The 21,996-nt window shown below is 46.1% G+C and overlaps 1 protein-coding gene across 3 annotated transcripts; it reads left to right on the forward strand.

The window, feature by feature from the left end:
• Positions 1-3,325: 3,325 nt before the first annotated feature.
• LOC100756518 (zinc finger protein 709) lies at positions 3,326-21,206 on the forward strand. Of its 3 annotated transcripts, none has more exons than XM_027394914.2 (4): positions 3,326-3,458; positions 13,237-13,363; positions 13,548-13,608; positions 20,861-21,206. In XM_027394914.2, exons 1-4 carry the CDS (start codon positions 3,456-3,458, stop codon positions 20,952-20,954), a joined length of 285 nt encoding a protein of 94 aa, XP_027250715.1. In that variant the 5' UTR covers positions 3,326-3,455; the 3' UTR covers positions 20,955-21,206. The 3 variants fall into 3 exon arrangements, with proteins under 3 accessions (XP_027250715.1, XP_027250714.1, XP_035307135.1); XM_027394913.2 differs by lacking the exon at positions 20,861-21,206 and adding an exon at positions 14,620-16,520 and having other exon boundaries at positions 3,327-3,458; XM_035451244.1 differs by lacking the exons at positions 3,326-3,458; positions 20,861-21,206 and adding exons at positions 12,868-13,038; positions 14,620-16,520.
• The last annotated feature ends 790 nt before the right edge of the window (positions 21,207-21,996 follow it).

Here is a 21,996-nt window from a genome sequence, read left to right on the forward strand (position 1 = left end):
GTTTCCATTGTTACTTAAGGTCATACAAAGTACAGAGTTAGTACTATACATTTTAAGGGAGATACATTTGACTAAGATAAGACAGGGCACGGGCTTGCAGGGTCCCAGGGTCTGTCAGTTATCCCCTAGGCTGGGGGAATCTTTATTTATTTAGTTAGTTAGTTAGTTTTTCAGACAGGGTTTCTCTGTGTTGCTTTGGAGCCTATCCTGGCACTAGCTCTGGAGACCAGGCTGGCCTCGAACTCACAGAGATCTGCCTGCCTCTGCCTCCCAAGTGCTGGGATTAAAGGCGTGCACCACCAACACCCAGCCCACTGGGGAATCTTTATGACCAGCAATTAGCAAAGGAATGTTAACCGGAGTGGTGGACAGTTACCTCCCCTTCTCTAAGAGCAGGGGATCAGCCACCAGTCATGGCACTCCTGCTTAAGGAGTTAAGTTTTCCAATTTTCCTTTACCATTAGGTGTTCCCTTTTCAGGCCCTTAGTTTTTTGTTGTTGTTTGTTTGTTTTGTTGTTTTATTTTTCAAGACAGGGTTTCTCTGTACAGCTTTGGAGCCTATCCTGGCACTTGCTCTGGAGACCAGACTGGCCTCGAACTCACAGAGATCCCCCTGCCTCTGCCTCCCAAGTGCTGGGATTAAAGGCATGTGCCACCAACGCCCGGCCAAGGGCCTTAGTTTTTAAACTTTTATTAATTTGAAATTTTGGTTCCTCAATCACAAGATAATAGGTATTGAGCAAAGAAGCTGTAACTGTCATTTGTTTTAGGTGGGGGCTGATTAGCATGTCTGTGGCCTAAGGGATTTATGACCCACAGATCAAGAGCCCATCTACTTCCTAATTTTCTTAGAGACACAGGGCTGGGGGCCAGTGTCTACACAGTTGATGTCCTGACGTTCCCTTTTCTGTTTTTGGAAATGCTTGTGGCCTCCTGTCTCATAGCCTAGGGTCAGAGGTTTCTTGCTTAGTTAAGGTCTTTTTAATTTATCATACTGACAAGGCCCCGACATTAGCATAACTAACTCCAGATGGAAGTGCCTCTCGGACCATAAAACTCAGCACACAGACAGCACCACCTGCCAAAACTGACAAAAGAAAGAAACGGAATCCATCAAAGTCCATTGTTTTAGGGAAGTCTCTAAATGCACTAACCTTGCTTTTGTGCATCTGTAGTCCTGCCTCTGACTAACTGTTCTTGTTAACTGAAGTGTGTCAACCCAGGACATGGTTCTGTGCTTAAAAGCTCACCCTGAAGAAGGCTGGGGGCTACACTGGGATCCGGAATACCCAGTGCAGTCGCCCGCCAGCTAAGAAATACATTCTGTTAATCCCAATGTCAAGAATGAGACCACTACCACAATTTGAACCAATTTGGAGCAAGCTTGATTTTTATTGGGGTGCATCCAAGAGCTAGCTAGCGACTGCCTCCTAAGTCTTGTTAAAGAGAGCAGTCCTGAATCCATCTCACACACCCCCTTTTTTTTTTAAAGATTTTATTTATTTATTATGTATACAACATTCTGCTTCCATGTATATCTGCACACCAGAAGAGGGCACCAGATCTCATAACGGATGGTTGTGAGCCACCACGTGGTTGCTGCTAATTGAACTCAGGACCTCTGGAAGAACAGCCAGTGCTCTTAACCTCTGAGCCATCTCTCCAGCCCATCACGGGCCCCTTTTAAGGGGTACACCTGCAAACAGTTTTACAGAAGGGAGATAATGGGGCAATTGGGAACTACAAAAACCCTCAAAAAATCACATGATCACCCACCATGAGATTAGGGAGGGGTCAGGATATTCTCAAAAATAAGTCAAGGTCATAGTTGGGGAAGGTCATCGTAAGGAGCCTATAACCAGACAGGCAGAGGCCTGGCTGGAGGGAGATTAAGAAAGGGGAGCATAGGCCCATTACCGACTTCTAGAGATAAGAAGGAATCAGAACCTGTTGTGCGTGGCAAAGTGTGTTTTAACGGATCAGCTCAGAACTGGGAACCCAGAGTGCCCTAGATTGTGTGAAACTCATCTTGGGTCTCCCCTCCGCTAACCTGAAAAACCAGTCCATCCAGCAGAAGGCAGTTCTGAGACTAGATCCCGGGACCTCAGGAGACTAGCTGCCTCGAATCTGAGCTGAGCCGCTGGAGAGGTAGGCCTGCTGATAGCCTAGTGGCTATGGTCCCTTTCTGCTTTGATAGAAGTGTGAAGTATAACATATATAGTTAAAACCAACTTGCTGAGTCTGTCATCATTCCTCCCGGGTAAAAGCCCAGTAAGAGCTCCTGACAATCAGATTCCAGGAAACAGAAAACAACTCAACTCACAGTAAATAGAAACTTTAAAAATAAGTAGAGCATAAAGGCTGGGCCAAGGTGGAACACACCTTTAATTCCAGCATTCCAGAGGCAGAGACAGGCGGATCTCTGTGAGTTCCAGTTCCAGGACACCCAGAACTGTTACAAACAGAAACCCTGTCTTGAGGGGGTTAAAGTACAGTATAATGGCTACTGCCTTCAAAAAGGAGTCAGGCAGGTTCCTCAATTCTATTGGCTTAAAACCATGTCTGAGGAGTCTTCTTTGGTGAACACCCCACCACATTCTGACTAGAGAATAATTCAGCTCATAAAGACACCTGTCTGCTTTTAAATATTTCCAGGTCACCTCCCTCAATCCCTAACAGGAAAACTTATCAAGCAATGCTGCACAAAAGGTAAACAGGATATCTCAAGGGCACAGACCAAGTACACAGTGGCCTTGGGACTGATAACCCCAGCCCTGGGAGGACGGCCGGTCGGTTGAAACCTTGACTCCCTCGAGGCTCTAGCCATAGTCCGGGACCTTGCCTAGTCTGCCCCAGGACAAAGACACAAAACTAGTGTTCCCTTTGTCTTGAATCTGGGCCTCAGATTGGCCTGGCCCCCAACAGGTTTCATTGTAGCCCTAGGTAGCCTTGAACTCCTAATCCTCCTGCCTCCATTTTCCCAATGCTGAGTGACAGGTTGTGTGTGCCATCACATCCAATTTTCCATGAATAAATTTGAACTTTTCTTGTGTCCCTTTAGGAGACAAGTTCTTCTGTGGCCCAGGCTGACCTCTCACTATGCAACCCAGGATAGCCTGGAACTCCAGGCTTTACCTTCAGCCCGGTGCTCAGGCCCAACCAGATCAAACCAGCTGTGGAATGCCCCAGGGCAGCAACCTGGCCTGGGCAGGATTGCGCTGGAACGCACCAGTTTCGGGACTGTGCTGGAGGCAGCAAAACAGATCACTGGTCCTGTCCATCAAGGATCAGGGACTCCAGGGAGCCAATCAAGATTGCGTATAAGCGAATCCGTCCAGTCAGCAGCGGGCAGCCGCTCTTTCCGGTGCCGCCCTGTTCGGCACTGACTCAGGCAGCGCCGCAGCGCACACGGTCCTCCGTGGCGGCCGGCGGAGCGCAGGGAGGGCGGGAGCGCTATGGTGAGTGCGGCGTGGAGACGCGTGTGGGGGACCGCGGGGGAGGGGGGCGGAGGGGCCGCGGGCTCCGCTTGGCCGGCGGCCGGATTGAGGCTCGCAAGTTCCCGGAACTTGCTGAGCGTTTGCAGACCGCTTTTCATGGAGCCCGCAGCCGAGCCGCAATGGAGTCTTGCAAAAGGAGACTAGGACCCTCTCTTGGTTGATTACTCTTGAGGCTGGCAGCTTTTAGATTTGTTATTTTGATGTTTTAAATTATACTTATTTGTAGGGGTGGGCCGGTGGGGAGGTCAGTCTGTCCCGACCCGCGGGACTTAAATCTGGAGGAAGATATTCAGGGATAGGCAATGGAGACAAGAGACGCAGAAAGAACGACCGCTAGACAGGATTCGGATCAAGTGGCAAACTTTATTTTTCTCAGGCTAGCTTATCTAATCAGCATAGAAGGATATGGGGATGGGTAGACTGAGTTGTTTGTGAGCCAGGTGTTAGTGTAGGCGGGATATTAGGAAGCCACAAAGAGGATGTTTGGCAGGGTAAAGAGTTCATGAAGGGTCCAGGAAGGGTTACCTAGGGACTGAGCCGTAGTGTGGAGGACTGGGTCAAGTTGTTTCTTTTCTTGAACTGAGGTTCTAAGGAGCTGCTATGTAAAGGTTAATATATAACTATGGCCGGCGGAGCATGGCCTAGGATCTCATGCCAAGCCCTGAGATATTTGGCTGCAAGTCGTCAGGCTTCGCAGCAAACATCTGTTAAACTGAACCATGGCGCAGAACTCTTTCAGTTTCACTTATTTTTCCTAAAGATGCATTTCCTTATGTGCATATTTAGAAACCTGTTAGATGAGAGAAAGGGAATGACTATAAGTGTATTTGTCCCCGGGCTGGAGAGATGGCTGAGATGGACTTCAATTCCCAGCAACCACATGTTGACTCCCCGCCGTCTGTAATGGAATCTCGTGCCGTCTTCTTGCATGCAAGCATACATGCAGACAGCACTCACTCGAACATTAAAAAAAGAAATCTTTGTCCCCAACAGAAAAAGTACTACTACTTGGAAAATTTTCCCTTCGGTTGTAGGTTTCTTTTCCCGTTCATTGCACCACAAACAAGAGGGGCAGGGTTTGGAGGTACACTGTAACCCGGACTGGCCAGCACTGTTTCATAACCTGTTATCTGAAGACAGGAGCTGGAGAGATGGTTCAGAGGTTAAGAGCACAGGCTGCTCTTCCAGAGGTCCTGAGTTCAATTCCCAGCAACCACGTGGTGGCTCACAACCATCTGTGGTGAGATCTGGTGCCCTCTTCTGGCCTGCAGGCATAATGCAGGCATTGCTATATATAATAAAAATCTTGCCCCCAGGGTCAGTCAGGAACCCTGAAAAAGGGAGTGAGAATGAAGGGGCAAGAGACTCAAGAGATGGAGACAAGACAATATTCTGATCAAGTCTCATTTATTAGACACACTAGTGGGGCTTAAATAGAGTAAATGGGATGTGTTGCTAGGAGATAAGTCTGCACCTGGGGCTGTCTGACCCCAGACATTGCCGAGTGCCTTACAAGACGATGAGCAGATGTGAGGAACCAGAAACTTAACTGGGTTCCTAGAATAGTAATAGGAGGCATAGGATGGTGTTTATTGTGCCATCTTCATTCAGGGTCCTCTACAAAAAACAGGGACCCAGTTCTAGCAACATAAGTGAAAGCAGTTATACTACAATGCAAGCTAATGGAAAAAACTCAACTCTCAAAGGCCTAGGCATAGTTTATTCTGAATCCAAATATGAGTGGCCATGGCTGGACCCGCAAACACTGTTAAACCGTGGAAGTGTTTACATGAGTGTTGGTTCCTCACGCCTTTAATCCCAGCACTCCAGATCAAGTTCCAGTACAGCCAGGGCTACACAGAGAAACCCTGTCTCCAAAAAAAATGAACAAAGAGTCATGGAGTGCTTATCAAAGACCTCATGGAGCCACGGGTTTGCAGCAAGTAGGAACTAATGCTGTGGGTTTCTGAGGCTTTGACAGTCTCAGCCTTTCGGGGGTTTGTGGAAGCTTGTGGTTGGCTTAGGAATTGTAGGGTTTTAATAGTCTTGAGGGTGTGGGCTTTCTTTTTTTTTTTTTTTTTTTTTTTTTTTTGGTTTTTCGAGACAGGGTTTCTCTGTGGCTTTGGAGGCTGTCCTGGAACTAGCTCTTGTTGACCAGGTTGGTCTTGAGCTCACTGAGATCCACCTGCCTCTGCCTCCCGAGTGCTGGGATTAAAGGTGTGCCCCGGTGATGTGGGCTTTCAAAGGGACAAAAACTCCATAATCTTGTGAATGGCCCCATAGGGGTGCTGGGAACTGAACCTAGGTCCTCTGGAAAATGCTTATAGCTACTGAACCATCTTTCCAGCCCTTGAAGATTTGGGGGGAGGTGTCACTTTGTAGCCCAGGGGCTCTGTAGAGGAGGCTGGCCTGGGACACAAAGATCTTCCCTGACTCAAGTGCCAGGGATTAAACATGTGGTCGACTCTCCAGGGTCTTCGGTCATTTTGGCCTCAGAATCTTTTTGTTTTGTTTTGATTTTTGTTTTTTGAGACAGGGTTTCTCTGTGGCTTTGGCTGTCCTGGGACTCACTTTGTAGACCAGGCTGGTCTCGAACTCACAGGGATCCACCTGCCTCTACCTACCGAGTGCTGGGACTAAAGGCGTGGGCCACCAACGCCTGGCCTCAGAATCTTTAACATGGTCTCTCTCTTTCCCCCCTTCTCCTTCCCTCCTTCCCTGCCCTGCTCTCCCTCTTGGGAACTTCAGTTCTCAAGGAGTTACCAGGAAACTGATACCCAAACCCTAGAAACTTGTAGGCCTCCTTAGAGACCCGGGTTCCCAGCCCCGAGACTGGCTCCTAACACTTGCCAACAGGCAGTATCTGGGGCTCACACATTGTCTGTTGGACTGACAGCTAGGAAGCCCCAGCCACCTTCCCTCTGCCTGTTCTCAGAGTGGCTGTAATGGAGGGACCGTGTGGCCTCAGGCTAGGGTGGGTTAAAGCTCTCAACTTTCAGAAGAAAAACTTTTTTGTTTGAGAGGGGGCAATTTTTTGTTGGGTCTGAACTGTCCCCACAATTGAGTAGCAAAAGTGCTTCTACCTTCTGAGGCCTCTACCATCCCATAATTAAGGCACACACCTCATTCCCTCCCTCATCTACTGAACCTCTTCATTTTGCTATGATAGTTTGTCTGAGAGTTTGTATGTCCTGTAGCTGGTGTTTGAAACAGCCCCTGCATGTCTTCCTATGTATGTGGGTACCAGGCATGGTGGCACAGGCCTGTGATCCCAACACTGGGAAGTAAAGGCAGGAAGAAAGCAAGGCCAGACTCAGCTGTTGGCTTCTAGGTCAGCCTTAGCTGCATGAGACCCCATCTTAAATGGTGGCTCACAACTGTCTAAAACTCCAGTCCCAAAGGATGTGGCACCTTCTTCTGGCCTCTGCATGTACCAAGCATGTACATACCACCTAGACATACATTCAGGCAAACACTCAGACACATAAAATTTATTAAAGTAAAAGGGAAAAAAAACAGGTTTATTCCCAGTAAGTCAGGCATAGTGGTGTGTCCCTGAATCCCTAACACTTGGGGATCAGAGGCTAGAAAATTAAGTTCAGGGACAGCCTGGGCTCCATGAGAACTTGGCCCCCCAAAACACAGGGAAAAGGCATTTGTTCGTGGCCTATACTGTGATCTCAACTACTAGGGAAGTAGAAGGAAGAGGATTGGGAGTTCAGGGCCAGCCTGGGCTACATTGAAACTGAACAACAAAAAAAAATTAAGGAAATAAAATGATGAGAACAAGTAGGATATTGGAAGGAGTGTAGGAATAGGAGAGGAGGAGGGTCCACTGAGGTTGGCTGGACAGACTGTGTGGGGGTAGAAGGGGAGGTTAGACAGATGAGGGGCGTGTGCATGCGATGTGTATGCCTGGTGCCAAGAGGACATTGGACCCCTTAGAACTGAAGAAGGTGCTAGAAACCAAACCTGAGCTCTGAAAGAGCAGCAAGTGCTTCCAGCTTCCATGCTCCAGCCCTTCTCTTTTATGTATATGAATGTTTGCCTGTATATGTGTGCCATGCACATGCCTGCTGCCCCCCAAGGCTGGGTGAGCATCAGATCCCCTGAAATTGGATCTACAGATGGTCGTGAGCTGCTGTGTGGGTCCTGGGTCCTCTGGAAGAGCCATCTGCATTCTTAGCTGCTGAGCCATCTCCAGCCCCTCTTTTTTCCTTTTCCTTCCTTCCCCTCTCTTTCCTCTGTGGTTTATTTTATGTGTGGTTGTTTGGCCTGTATGTGTACATGTACACACCAATGCGTGCCTGATACCAGCAGAGGTCAGAAGAGGGAGCTGGATCCCCTGGATCTGGAGTGACAGGTGGGTGCTGGGAACCAAACCCAGGTCCTTTAAAAAAACAATTGCTCTTTAACTGCTGAACCATCTCTCCCACCTACCTACACTCTTTTCACACTAACATGTTGTGGGGGGACCGCGATGGCAAGCTCCTTTGCCTGCTGAACCATCTCACCAGCCTCAGGTGTGTGGTGCAGGGTTTCACTTTGATACCCAGGCCTGGGATTTTAGGTACCACTGGAACTAAGCAAGAAATGCATCCACCTTGAGAATATGGGCTCCCCTGTGAACTGGAGTGACACTGGGTGGATTCTGTTGAATCTTGCTAAAGTGAATTCTGTTTCAGCCAAGCAGATGAGATTTTTTTATACTAGTCAGACATTGTGGCTCATGCCTATAACCCCAGCTTTCAGAGGCTGAGGTGGGAGGATTGGGAGTTTAAGGCCAGCCTAGGCTACATAGAAAATTCTAGGACGGCTTGGATTGCATAGTGAAACCTTGTCTGTAAGATTAAGCATTTCATGGTATGATGTAAGATTTTGGTGGTTTTTGTTTGTTTGTTTGTTTGTTTGGTTGGTTGGTTGGTTTGGTTTGGATTATTGGTGTTGAGGGCCAAAAGAGAATCTCGAGCAGGACCTTGCACAAGCCACCTGCTCTGGCCTGTTCCAACCACAAGATGTTCTTTTTAGATAAGCTGTTCAAAACATGTTTTACAGGATGTTCCTTTACTTCTCGGAATCGGCCTCGGTTGGTCGGTTGCAGGGACATGGGCCAAGGCCAACCTTATTTTTACTTCCTCTTAAATTTTCCATTCCTCCTACCCTCCTACCTCGCCCTGAGCAAAATCCCCTACATATAAGCAAGCTTTACCCTTCAATAAACGAGACCTTGACGAGACACAGACTGACTCTGTCCTTATGCGCTTGGTCTTCTACCCCTCTCGCTCCCATTGATACCTCCTCGTGACCCACCAATTACCTGGCCTGCTGGACGAGTCATATTGGTGGTTAGAATAATAAGGACAGAAGCAAACAGGCACTTGCTGCTTGGGCTGGCTTTGAGCCTTCATTCATCCTATTACCTCTATTTGTATCCATTTTCAGTATTTTGTTTCTTTCTTACAATTGGTTAACTACAGCCAAGTCATTAAATATGTGGGTCTGAAATTGTTCGTGATATTCCTTTGTTGTAGTTGTCCTGACCCTCAGGACATCAACCTAGGGCAAGATGTTCAGGGAGGGGAATGGGGACAAGAGATGCTGAGAGCATGACCACAAGAGAGGATTCTGACCAAGTGGCAAATTTTATTTTTCCCAGGCTAGCTTATATAGTCAGCAGAGCAGGGCAAAGGGGAGGGGAAACAGAAGCCAAGAGCCAGGTGTTAGTTCAAGCAGGATGTCAGAAAACCATAGAAGGAGGATGTTGGCAGAGTGAAAAGTTGATGGGTGGTGGGGTGAGGGAGGGTTGCCTAGGTAACTGAGCCTGTGGTTGGAACAAAGGATTGACTTCAGGGTCATGTTGTTCCTTTTGGGTGCTCATGTTTCTAGAAGCCATATATAATCAGAAGGCAGATCTATAACCGTGTGACATGCCAAGTTTGGCCTAAAGGTTCATGCCAAGCTGTAAGGCTCCCAATACTTTGTGGCCCCTTTAATTTCCATTAGATTATTGTCACTGGGTCTTCTTTTCACAGATTGATAATTTCTAGATTCTCGTTCATCTTTTCAAAGAACAGGCTTTTCCTTTTGTTATTTTCCTGAGTTTAATTTCTCAGGTTCTTGGGATTGTCATGGTTTAAAAGATTCTTTTTGTGGGTTTGAGAGAGATATATTGAGTGCATTGGCCAGGAGAAGGCACTGGCTCCTCTGGAGCCAGAATTTTTTTTTTTGGGGGGGGGGGACTCAAGACAGGGTTTCTCTGGCTTTTGGAGGCTGTCCTGGAATTAGCTCTTGTAGACCAGGCTGGTCTCGAACTCACAGAGATCCACCTGCCTCTGCCTCCTGAGTCCTGGGATTAAAGGCCTGCACCACTAATGCCCAGCTAGGAGCCAGGATTATAATAAGTAGCTGTGCTCCATGCAGTGTGGGTGCTGGGGATTTCCTTGGCCTCTGGAAGAACAGCAAGTGTCTCAGCAACAGAACCACCCCACACCACCTGCTAACCACACCCACCCCATGTAATCTGATACCATATTAAAAAACATACCTGTAAGAGTCGAATTTCGTGGACAGCTGGCTTTGTTCACATTGTCTGATCCCAATATTCCTTGTAGTTTTTCCTCAAGATTCTGCTGTTTAGATATTCCATCCTTCTTTCAGTGCTAAAAGTACATGGGTCTCCTTGCATTTATTTGTTTTCTTATTTTATTTATTTTTTAAGGGGCTTGGGGTTTATTTCAGTTCTGTTCCTATGTGGTGGGGATGCCACAGCTGCAGGAGCTTGAAGGAGCAGGTCATCTTTGAAATGATTGACTTTTACTTATGTTGCAGTGTATGCCGTGCAATAACATACTGTGCCACCAAAGCCTGGCTTCTATTTCTTCTTTACCATCTTTGTTAACTAAGGGTTTTTTGGTTTGGTTTTGATTTTTCAAGACAGGGTTTCTCTGTGTAGCTTTGGAGCCTGTCCTGGAACTCACTCTGTAGACCTGGCCAGCCTCGAACTATGAGATCTGCAGTGCACACAGATCAGAAGAGGGCATCAGATCCCAAGAACTGAAGTTACAGATTGCAGTGACCATGTGCATACTGAGGATTAAATAAACCTGGGTCCTCTGCAAAAACAAAAACATGCTCTTAACCACTGAGCATTTCTCCAGCACCAGTAGTGTTACTTTTATGGATGGTGGTGGTGGTGGTGGTGATAGTTGGGTGTGGGGTACGCATGTGCATGGCAGACATATGGAGGAGTCAGTTCTCAGGTCATGGATCTGCACAACGAGCACTTTCACCCACTGAGCAATCCAGCCAGTTCCTGGTATGATTCTCCCATTATTTAAGCTGGTGGGATCCCTTCCCAAATTCAGATTTTGGGAATTTTTGTGTTTTTTTGTTTGTTTGTTTGTTTTTTTAAACAATGTTCTTCCTTTTTTAAGTTTTTTTTTTCTATTTTTATTTATTATGTATACAATGTTCTGCCTGCATGTATCCCTGCAGGCTGGAAGAGGGCACCAGATCTCATTACAGATGGTTATGAGCCACCATGTGGTTTCTGGGAATTGAACTCAGGACCTTTGGAAGAGCAGTCAGTGCTCTTAATCTCTGAGCCATCTCTCCAGCCCTTTGTTTTGTTTTTCGAGACAGGGTTTCTCTGTGGCTTTGGAGACTGTCCTGGAACTCACTCTTGTAGACCAGGCTGGTCTCGAAGTCACAGAGATCCGCCTGCCTCTGCCTCCCAAGTGCTGGGATTAAAGGCATAAGCCACCAATGCCCGGCCAGATTTTGGGAATTCTTATGAACTCCTTCAGCACTGTTCAGTCAAGTGCCACAGACCCTGAATAGATGTTAAGGTCCAGTTGGATGGCTCAGCAGGTGAAGGTGCTTGCTGCCAAGTCTTGTGACCTCTTGTCCCTGAGACCCACATGGTAGAAGGGCAGAGCTAATTCTTGTAAGCACCCATGCTTACCAGGTTTCCTGATGGTGGCCAGGAAGACGGAGGCTGTGACAATTTTACTGAGAGCACTCAGACTTTTTATACCTTCTTAAGGGTTTATTTTATGCCTGCAGGCCAGGAGAGGGCATCATATCTCATTACAGATGGTTGTGAGCCACCAAGTGGTTGGTGGGAATTGAATTCAGGACCTCTGAGAGCAGCCAAAGCTCTTAACCGCTGCACAGAGCTATCTTTCCAGCCCTTACACTTTTATAAGAAACAAAATATAGTGGCAATTGCCAGGATCAATACAGTTGTAGTTGCCAGGATACTGATGTTTGTAAACCTTACACAAGATCAATGTCTAAGATCTATTGACAAATTTCCTGAAAAGGCTTGGCAGTGTGTGCAGAAGTATTGTCAGTTTTCAATATTTTACAGCAGCGTAAAGTAGAAAAGCAAGTATTTTAATGTTTTATGAGGACTATAAATCCAAAAGATTAATCCAATTTTTATTTTTGTAGTCTTTTTAGCATTTTGTTATTTTTGGCAGAAAGCAAAATATTGTCCATGTAATATATAATAAAAGCAAGAAGAAACAATTATTTTAACTCTTCAAAGCAGTAGCAACAAGCCAGGCTGTGGTGGTGCACACCTTTAATTCCAGCAGAAGCAGGTGGATCTCTGTGAGTTTGAGGCCCTGGACAGCCAGGGCTACACAGAGAAACAGGCTTTTTGACCTAAAGTTGGGCTATTTGTCATTTGTCATTTCTTTTTTCTTGGAGGGGGGCATTTTTCGAGGCAGGGTTTCTCTGTGGCTTATGGAAGCTGTCCTAGAACTAGCTCTTGTAGAGGGCTCAAATCTGCACTATATACATCATTACTTCCACTTGCCAATAAAAGGCTGCTCCTTCTGTGTATCTGCCCTAATTAGCTGTAACTGTCAACTTGACCAGCTTAAGAGTCATCTGAGAGGGAGTCTCAATTGAGGGGTTGCCCAGACCAAACTGGCACGTCGTCTTGTCTGTGAGCAATTGTCTTGATTGTTGATTGAGCAATTGTCTTGATTGTTGATTGTTGATAGAGGAGGGTGCAGCCCACTGTCAGCAACAACATTCCCTGAACAGATGGTCCTGGTCTATATTGAAGAAGAGGGAAAAAAAAGCTAGCCGAGTATAAGCCTTCAAGTGAGCTGACAGTATTCCTCCATAGTTTCTGTCCTAAAATCCTGCTTGATTCTGTGCCCTGGTTTCCCTCCATGATAGACTATAACCTGGAAGTGTAAGCCAAGTAAACTCTACCTCAGTTATTTTTCCATTGCTGTGAAGAGACACCATGACTAAGGCAGCTTATAAAAGAAAGCACTTAATTAAGGCTCTCCTACAGTTTTTCATAGGGTGAGTCCATGGCCATCATTTCAGGGAGCAGAGAGCGTACATCTGATCCACAAGCAGGAAGCAGAGCACACTGGGAATGGCTTGTACTTTAGAAGCCCACCCCCCACCTCCTCCAACAAGGTCATGCCTGAATCCTTCCTAAAAAGTTCCGACATTGAAATATTTGAATCAGTGGGGCATTCTCATTCAAACAACACATTCTTTCTTCACCTAAGTAAGTTGCTTTTGGTCAGAGTCTTTCATCAAAGCAACAGAAATCAAACTAGAACTCTGTTACTTGAAATCACAGTTGCAGTGTGGGAGGAGATGCAGACAGTAGGTCTGATTACCAAGTCCTGAGCTGATTGAAGCATTATCCTCTCAGCCTTGTATCAATGAAGAATATCAGCAGCTGCATTCCCCTGTGTTTCAGGACAAGGTGACCTTTGAGGATGTGGCTGTGAACTTCACTGATGAAGAGTGGGCCTTGCTGGACCCTATGCAGAAGAATCTCTACAGAGACGTGATGCAAGAAACCTACAGGAACCTGACTTCTATAGGTGAGCCTGAAGGCTCGGCTTCACTCGCTGTTGCTTTGTTGAGTGCTGAATCAGAATGAAGATGGGTACAGTCAGCCAAGCTTGGCCCCTTGCACTAAGCATCTAATAATCACTTTGTACTATTGTTTTGTTTTTGGTTTTTTGTTTGTTTGTTTTTGTTTTAATTGTAATGTGTCTATTTTAGAAACAGAATGGGAACAGTGGGATCTGGAAGCTTACTACAGAAGTCTAAAGCAAAATCTCAGGTAATGAATGCCCACAAAGGAACAGCTGTGTCCCTCAAGAGAATCATTGGATGTTGGGAAAATATAAAAAAAGAGCACAAGTTCAGACTTTATTCTTTTAAGAACATTCTTTTAAAAGCAATCTCCCTAAGCTCTGAAAATGAATGTTTGTATGCTGTGGATATTACAGGTTTGCAAAAATACATTATGTAAAAACAGTATTAAGACATTCCAACTGGGGCCAGGCAGTGGTGGTGCACGCCTTTAATCCCAGCACTTGGGAGGCAGAAGGCAGGTGGATCTCTGTGAGTTCAAGACCAGCCTGATCTATAAGAACTAGTTCTAGGACAGCCTCCAAAAACTACCCAAAGAAACCCTGTCTCGAGAAGAGAAAAAAAAGACATTCCCCTGGGACCCGAGCATTCAAATGTGTGAGTCTGAGAGGGCCGTCCTCATTCAAACTACACATGCACATCATTTGAAAAACATAATTAAGGGGGCTGGAGAGGTGTCTCAGCAGTTAAGATTACTGGCTGTTTTCTTCCAGAGGAAAAACAATTCCCAACAATCACATGGCAGCTCACAACTGTCTGTAATTTCAGTCCCAGGGAATCTGATATCTTCATACCAATGCACATAAAGTTAAGTAAATTATTAAAAACATACAATAAAATAATTTTTTAAATTAATAACTAGTGGGCAGTGTGCACTCTGGAGTAACATCAGCTATGCAGAAACTTGGAGTCTGAGAGCTTTGTCATTACACCTCAGAGCTAGTCTCTGTAGGAGATGTCTTCAAACGGCAACCTCAGGCTGTAAACATCTGGAATGAGGAAAAAGTCTGGCTGTGCCTATGTCAGCAATGTACATTCACTCAGGATTTTTATCTCCTTTACACATTCACTCCAGTGCTCCCATGTCTTCCCACACTTTGGGGCATAAACACCTAAATTACCTTGTGAATGTTCCCAATGTGAATCTCATCTACTAATAAGTATAAAATTGTTAATAAGCAAACTTTAATTCTTACAGAATCCAAGTGATAAAGAGAGACCGTGAACTTGCAGACAGTGGCCGACACAGAAAAGCTGTAGCCAAAAATCCAGTTGGTATCACAAACAAAACACTGGAATTAAAGCTTCCTGAACATCACATCAGTCAGTTATCCCCAAAGAGGCATGTTGCATTCAACTCTAAACAAAAATCATGTGACTATCAGAAATATGTAAAGAAATACTGTGAATGTAAAACATGTGGTAAAACCTTTACGTGTCCTAGCTCCCTTAAAAAGCATAAAAAGCTCCACACTGGAGAGAAACCTTACAAATGTTTGCATTGTGAGAAGTCCTTTAGTTATCGATACTGTGCTGAAAGGCATATGCTAACTCACAATGTAGACAGGCATAAATGCAAAGTGTGTGAGGAAACATTTCCTAATGCTGAAGCCCTTCGGGGACATAAAATCATTCACTCTGGAGAGATACCGGAATGTAAGGATTGTGGGAGAATGTTCTGGACTTCCAGTTCCCTCGAGGTACATAAAAGGCTTCATACAACAGAAAAGCTTTATGAATGTAAATACTGCGGGAAGGCCTTCACAAGTTACAGTTCCTTTCAGCTGCACAAAAGGAGTCACACTGGAGAGAAACCTTACGAGTGTGAGCAGTGTGGGAGAGCCTTCCGACATTCCAGCCATGTTCAAGCACATAAGAGAATTCACACTGGAGAGAAACCCTATGAGTGTAAGCAGTGCGGGAAGACCTTTACTTCTGGCCATTGTGCAAGGAGACATTTAGGGACACACAGTGGAGCCTGGCCTTACAAATGTGAGGTGTGTGGAAAAGCTTATCCCTATGTCTATTCGCTTCGAAACCATCAAAAAACCCATACCGAAGAGAAACTTCATGGATGTACACAGTGTGGGAAAGCCTTTAAATATGTCGCTTCCTTACGAAACCATATGACCACTCACACTGGAGAGAAGCCGTATGACTGTAAGGAGTGTGGGAAGGCTTTCAGCTGTTCCAGTTACATGCAGAGTCACATGAGGACACACAACGGGCAGCCCTATAGATGTGAAGAATGTGGTAGGTCGTTCTCGTACTCCAAAAGTCTTCGTAGACACATGACTATACACAGTGGGTGTTGAGTATAAGTAGAAGAGCTCCACACATCCAGGTTAAAAATGAGCCTGTGAGTATAGTATGTGTGGGGAAGCCTGCACTGGTTTCAGTTAGAAGTTTGTACCACAGTTTGGTGTGTCAGTCCTGAGTTGAAAACATTGTTAGGAAGCACTGAGAACTTAATGGAGGTGAATACTACCTGGGAAAGCTTTTTGCCCATCCCTGTCAGCACACACGCGGAGACAGTGGAGAGAAAACATATCACTGTTAGCAGTACGGGGAAAGTCCTCAATAAGTTCTACCACAGACTCAGACTCTAGATGGCGGAATACTTGGATTCTTGCTGTGTTAACATTTCAACCCCCCAAATCTCATAAAACCTGCTGATTTCCAGTGATGTCCAGAAGCCACGATGTGATGGTGTCCTGAGGTCTTTCTCCGGAGCTCGCTGGTAAATGTGTGAGCATACTGTGAGGTGCCAATTCTTTTTTGTTTTTGTTTTGTTTTGTTTTTTTCAAGACAGGGTTTCTCTGTGTATTTGGAGCCTATCCTGGCGCTCGCTCTGGAGACCAGGCTGGCCTCGAACTCAGAGATCCCGTCTACCTCTGCCTCCCGAGTGCTGGGATTAAAGGCGAGCGCCACCAATGCCCTGCGAGTTTCCAATTCTTTTTTTGTTTTGTTGTTTGTTTTTTGTTTTTCAAGACAGGGTTTCTGTTGGTATTTTTGGTTTAGTTATACATGTTTAATCAACAAATTTTAAGTGCCTTTGTGATTAATGGATCAATAAAAAGATGATTTTGTAAATGTCCAGATGTTGTCATAGGTCTCAACTGTCTAGTCTATTCCATGTCTTACCAGCACAAAGTTTACTAAAATAGAACTTTGAATGTATGTCCCATCTGTTATGGGGGAGGGTGCACATGTGAGATCAGATTCCTGCAGAGTCCAGAAGAGGGCATTGGATCCCTTTGAGCTGATCCTATAGGTAATGTTCTTTTGTTTAAGTTAAAAATTAGAAGGCTCAAGGTGGAACACGAACCATAGATAGTACATGAATCATAGAGTTTATTCTGGGGGGGGGGGATGAGAAGAGACAATGAGGATAAGAGGAAGAGCAGAGAGCAAAGAGGAAGGGGAAGGTAAAAGCATAAATGGGCGGGGTCTGTCTTTTAAAGGGGTCCTTTACACCTGTGTGCAGACTAGCACTCATGGAACCCTAGGCTGATCAGGGTACTGCCTGAGTGAATTACAGGTAACTGGGGCAGGCCAGCATAATACCTGAACCTTTCAGGTGAGTTGAGTCCTCTCTCCAGTCCTCTGTTTCTGGGGAATGTTGTCACTTAGCTGTAATGGTGTCTCAGGTGTGCATCAGTGATTTCAACACTGCCACTGTGCAGAGCTCTGCTCATGGGTGTTGCTTTGACTTTCCTTGCAGGAGCCCTGGACTCAGTTCCCCAGCACTGCAAACATGAGTGATTGGGTTTTACTCAAGCTCAAGAGGTTACCATGTAGTTCAGAGTGAGGTGAATTTTCTTAATGGAATTATGTTGGTGTGGGCATTCCAGAACCAGCCATTCTGGAATCCTCCCCTTGGTGCTTCCCTGGTAGTTTGCTGGCAACTTAACTTGCACAAGATGTGGATGATGGGGTGTGGGGGGGGTGTCAATTTGGGGAGTGGAAGTGTTTCAACAGGTTCATGCTGCCAGTGCCAGCACCATCTTCCAGTGTGTGTGTCTGGGACTGCGCCACAGCATGCATGTAGGGTCACAGTTGGAGGAGTCAGTTCTACCATTTGGGCCCCAGGGATCTGACTGTGGTCCAGCCTGGCCACAAGTGATACTACTGGCTGAGTCATCTCACCAACCCTATTAATGTAGGAGGGAACTTTTGTTGTCTTTTTTTGTTGTTGTTTTTTGTTTGTTTGTTTGTTTGTTTGTTTTACGAGACAGGGTTACTCTGTGTAGCTTTGGAGCCTATCCTGGCACTCGCTCTGGGGACCAGGCTGGCCTCGAACTCACAGAGATCCGCCTGCCTCTGCCTCCTGAGTGCTGGGATTAAAGGCATGCGCCACCAACGCCCGGCTGGAACTTTAGTTATCTTAAGGATTGCAATTTCACCATGATAGTAAGACCTTACAAAAAGTTAAAGACTGCTCTCTTCCAAAATGCACCATCTCATGTGTTGTCAGAGAAGGTGTAAGGAGATGGAGGGAGCTGGACGGATGGCATTGTGGTTTGTGTGTGGTGTGTGTTCACTCACATGTGTGTTAGTGCCCAAGGGTTCTGAAGGTTGACAGTCAGTCAGTCAGTCCCCTGCAGCTGGAATTACAGGCAGCTGTGAGACACTGAAAATGGGTATCAGGAACTAAACTCAGATCTGAGGGAGCATGAAACGCTCTTGACTACTGCTGAGCCATCTCTCCAGCCTTGGAAGCCATATTCCAATGCTAATCTCACCCCCTCGCATGCCAGCACTGTCAAGTCATGAAACAACACAATTCCGGGACTCGGAGCTAGATGGTAACTAGTATTAGCTCTTTTTTTCTTTTCTTTTTTAGATGGATGTCAAATAATACAACTTTAGTGGGCTAGAGAGCTCAGTCAGTAAAACGATTGCCATGCAAATATAAGGACCCGGGTTATTAGAATAAAAACATTTTTATTCACATAAAAGCCAGGTTAGAGTATCCACAGACCTGCATGTAAGCAAGACACCACACATGAAATTTTAAAAGCTGGGTATAGTGGTGCTCACTTGTAATCCCAGCACTGAGGAGGCAGGGACAGAAGGACTAGAATTTTCCATATGACCCAGCAGTGTGTGCCACACATTCCCAAAGGACATCTTATCCTACTACAGAGACAAGCGCACATCCGCTGTCCTATTCTCGAAGGCCAGCAATTGCAGAGTGGGGAGTGAAAATAGGGGATGTATGCACAATAGGATATTAATCGCTGTAAAGGAAAAGGAAATTAATCTGCGGGAACATGGAGGCAATTGGAAAATAGTATTTGAAGCAGTTTAAACTCAGGTTCAGAAACACACATTCTGTCCTATGTGGATTCTAGAGAATTCTTTTAATTTCTTTTTCTGGGAGGTGGATGAGTTTTGCCTACACGTGTGTTCACCGTTGGTGTGCCTGGTACCTGCAGAGGTCAGAATTGGGCAGTGAATCCTCTGGGGCTGGAGTTAGAGGCAATTCTGAGCCACCAAGTGGGTGCAGGGAGTGGAGCCCATGTCATCTGCAAAAGCAGCAATGCACTAACCACTGAACTTCCCACCCCTTCGTATGCAGATTTTTAGCTTGTGGATTGTAGTATATGCATTTCTAAGGATTGTGTTTCTCAGGTATCTGGTGTAGAGTATGAGTACATGGTGTGTGTGTGTCACAGAGATCCACCTTCCTCTGGCTCCTGGCTCCATTTAATTTTTGATACAGGGTCTCCCATGGACCCTGGAGCTCTCTGGTTTGACTAGACAGTGGGTCCCTATGATTCTCCTGTCTCTACCTCTACCTCTCCAGTGCTGATGCTACCAGTGTGTGTGTGCTGGGGATTGAACTCCAGTCTCCAACTTTATGGACAGAGGCTCCCTATGGGATTTTACTGGGAGACTCATTTGCTTGCTTTCTCAGCTAGTGTTTAGTTAGTGAGTACCACTAGATGCTGGCCAGGCTGCAGGAAAACATGACAAGTAAATTCAGGGTAGTCCTTGCTGTGTGTGTGTGTGTGTGTGTGTGTGTGAGAGAGAGAGAGAGAGAGAGAGAGAGAGAGAGAGAGAGAGAGAGAGAGAGAGAGAGAGAGCATAGAGACATTCAAGACTTAAACGAAGCTTTGCAGCAGCAGGGGAAATGGTCTCAACCCCCAAGCAGCTCTACACTAGCCTATTCATTGATTGTTACACAAAAGTTGTTTTTAGAGTAAGTCAAGCTTCTCATACTGGAGCCTCTGATATGATCTATGTGCTGCCTGAAGGAACACATGACCTACAAATGTATCAGTCCTTATTGTGCACTGTTTGAAGTACCCAATAATACAAGAAATCCAGGTTTGCCAGGAATGTCTTGTGTTTAAAGTCATGTGAAGGCCATAAAGCTCCTTTAGAAAAACAGCACAATAAATCTCAGAAAACAACCACTGATCAGATACAAAGATTTCCTCAAGTCAGGGTTTAAGTGTGCCTAAAAGTAATCCCAACACTCAGGTGTTCGTGACAGACAAAATGGCCTTTGCAAATTTTTCCGATATAAAGTGAAGGCCAGAAGACAACTCCAACTCCTGGAGTTTGTGGACTCTATGGGTCCTGGGAATTGAACTGTATCGTGCTTGGCAGTCAGCGCCTTTACGTGCTCGGCTATCTCTGCATCCCTGCTCACACCCCCTGATGCTAGTCAGATCGGAGTCTGTGCTTGGGGGAGGAGGAGGTGCATACTTCCAGAATGGGGTCCATCTGTGATCTGTCAGCAACTCGACCCTGAGCTGTGCCTTCCAAGCTCACCTTCCAGCAGCTCCTTGGCTGCTGTTTAGGAACTCTAAGCGCACAGATGAAGGGACTCTCAACTTTGAATGGCAGCATCCCTGGAAATGCGGGGGCTGCTGCAGAAGAGGACTTAAGAGAGCTGAGGCGGTGGAGGCGCTAGAATACCCGGAAGAGAACCTTTGCAGAGCTCTGGAGAGTCCTCCCGGTACTTGAATGATTGACAGGCAGAGCTCTGGAGAGGAGCTGGCGGAGACGCGCGGGTTCACTCTAATTGCTTGGTGCACAGAACCATGGTAGAGCTCAGCTCTCTGGGTCATCTTCTTTTCTCTTTTTCCTATTTCTTTTTTTCTTCTTTCCCTCCCTCCCTCCCTTCCTTTTCTCAAGGCTGGGGATACGTCTCGGTGGTTCAGAGCACCCGCATTCAATATCTGGGTGACAGCCACATAGTGGAGGGAACCCCACAAAGCTGTCATCTGACCTCCACTCACGCAAAGAAGTAAAAGGACATTTTTAGAAATTAAAACTTCTGAAGAAGCCCTCGGAGTGGGGGACTCTTGTGGCCCCTGCTGCTGGGAGACCATGTGACCCACACGGAAGGAAGGGCTCCTCCTACCTCCGGGTCCGGTCCTCCTCTCCCCACCACTCACCCGTTCTTTTGCCTCCGATGATAGGAACATTTCTCCCCGGATGAAATGTGGGTCATCTTGGGCATTTGCAAGTCCCTACATCACTGAGACACCCAGAGAGAAAAGGGGCATGGGTTGAAGAGACGATGTGGTGGGAGGCGTCCTCCCAATCCCCCTCGCCTTCCCTCTTCAGCTGCATGAAGCTGCTCTTCCTGCATCATCTTCAAGATGGGTCAGACACAAGCAGCGGTTTTGAAACTTCCAGAACATCCTCAAGCTTCTCTGCTCCTACGGCCTGACCTCGCTAAGGTTTATCCTGCACCAATGGAAAGCACTCTGTGAAGTCTCTAAACTGAGTCCCAGAAGACAAGAAAAAAAAAAAAAAAAAAAAGACCTTGCCTCAGAGCAAGAGCTAGAACCAAAGGAGACAACTTTATTCAAGAGCATCCAGGATCTGGCTCATGGGTAAAGGCACTTGCTGCTGAGAATTCTGTCCCCGGAACCCACAACAGAAGGCAAAAACTGGGTACAGCAAGCTGTCCTCTAACCTCCACACATGCACCATGACAGGTATGTGCTCCACACATGCACCATGACAGGTATGTATGCACACACACAGAGAATGAGTGATTGGTTGGCTGACTGGTTGACTGCTTGGTCGAGTTTTAAATCTGGAGAGATGACTCGGCTTTAAAAAGGTGAACCATTCTTGAAGAGGACCAGAATTCAGTTCCCAGCACCGACATCAGGCAGCTCACAAACAACTCCAGCTCCAGGAGATCTTGTGCCCTCTTCTGGCCTCCACTGGCACAACACTCACATGCACAAACACACACACACACAAACACATAATTAAAAACAACACAAATCTTCAAAAACAATTTTGAAGCATCCACAGAGACAGTTAACAGTCACTGAGTGGAGATACTTTCTTTGATGGTGCATCCACCAGTGAGTTGTCCATGCTCCTATAAGTAACTCCTCAGCCATGCTCCTGCAAGAGTGAAACTCATTGCTTCACACACAAGAAAGGTGAGAGGAAGAGGAAGAACTGGCCTGGAAAGGGTTGTGGATCAGTGCCGTGGGAGGGGGAAAGGGAGTACTGAGGGAGGAATGAGATCAAAAAGAATGAAATTCACTATTGTGTATTACTAATGCACTAATAAAAACATTTTAAACAT

Source organism: Cricetulus griseus, assembly GCF_003668045.3.
Source record: "Cricetulus griseus strain 17A/GY chromosome 1 unlocalized genomic scaffold, alternate assembly CriGri-PICRH-1.0 chr1_0, whole genome shotgun sequence".
NCBI classification, from domain to species: Eukaryota; Metazoa; Chordata; class Mammalia; order Rodentia; family Cricetidae; genus Cricetulus; species Cricetulus griseus.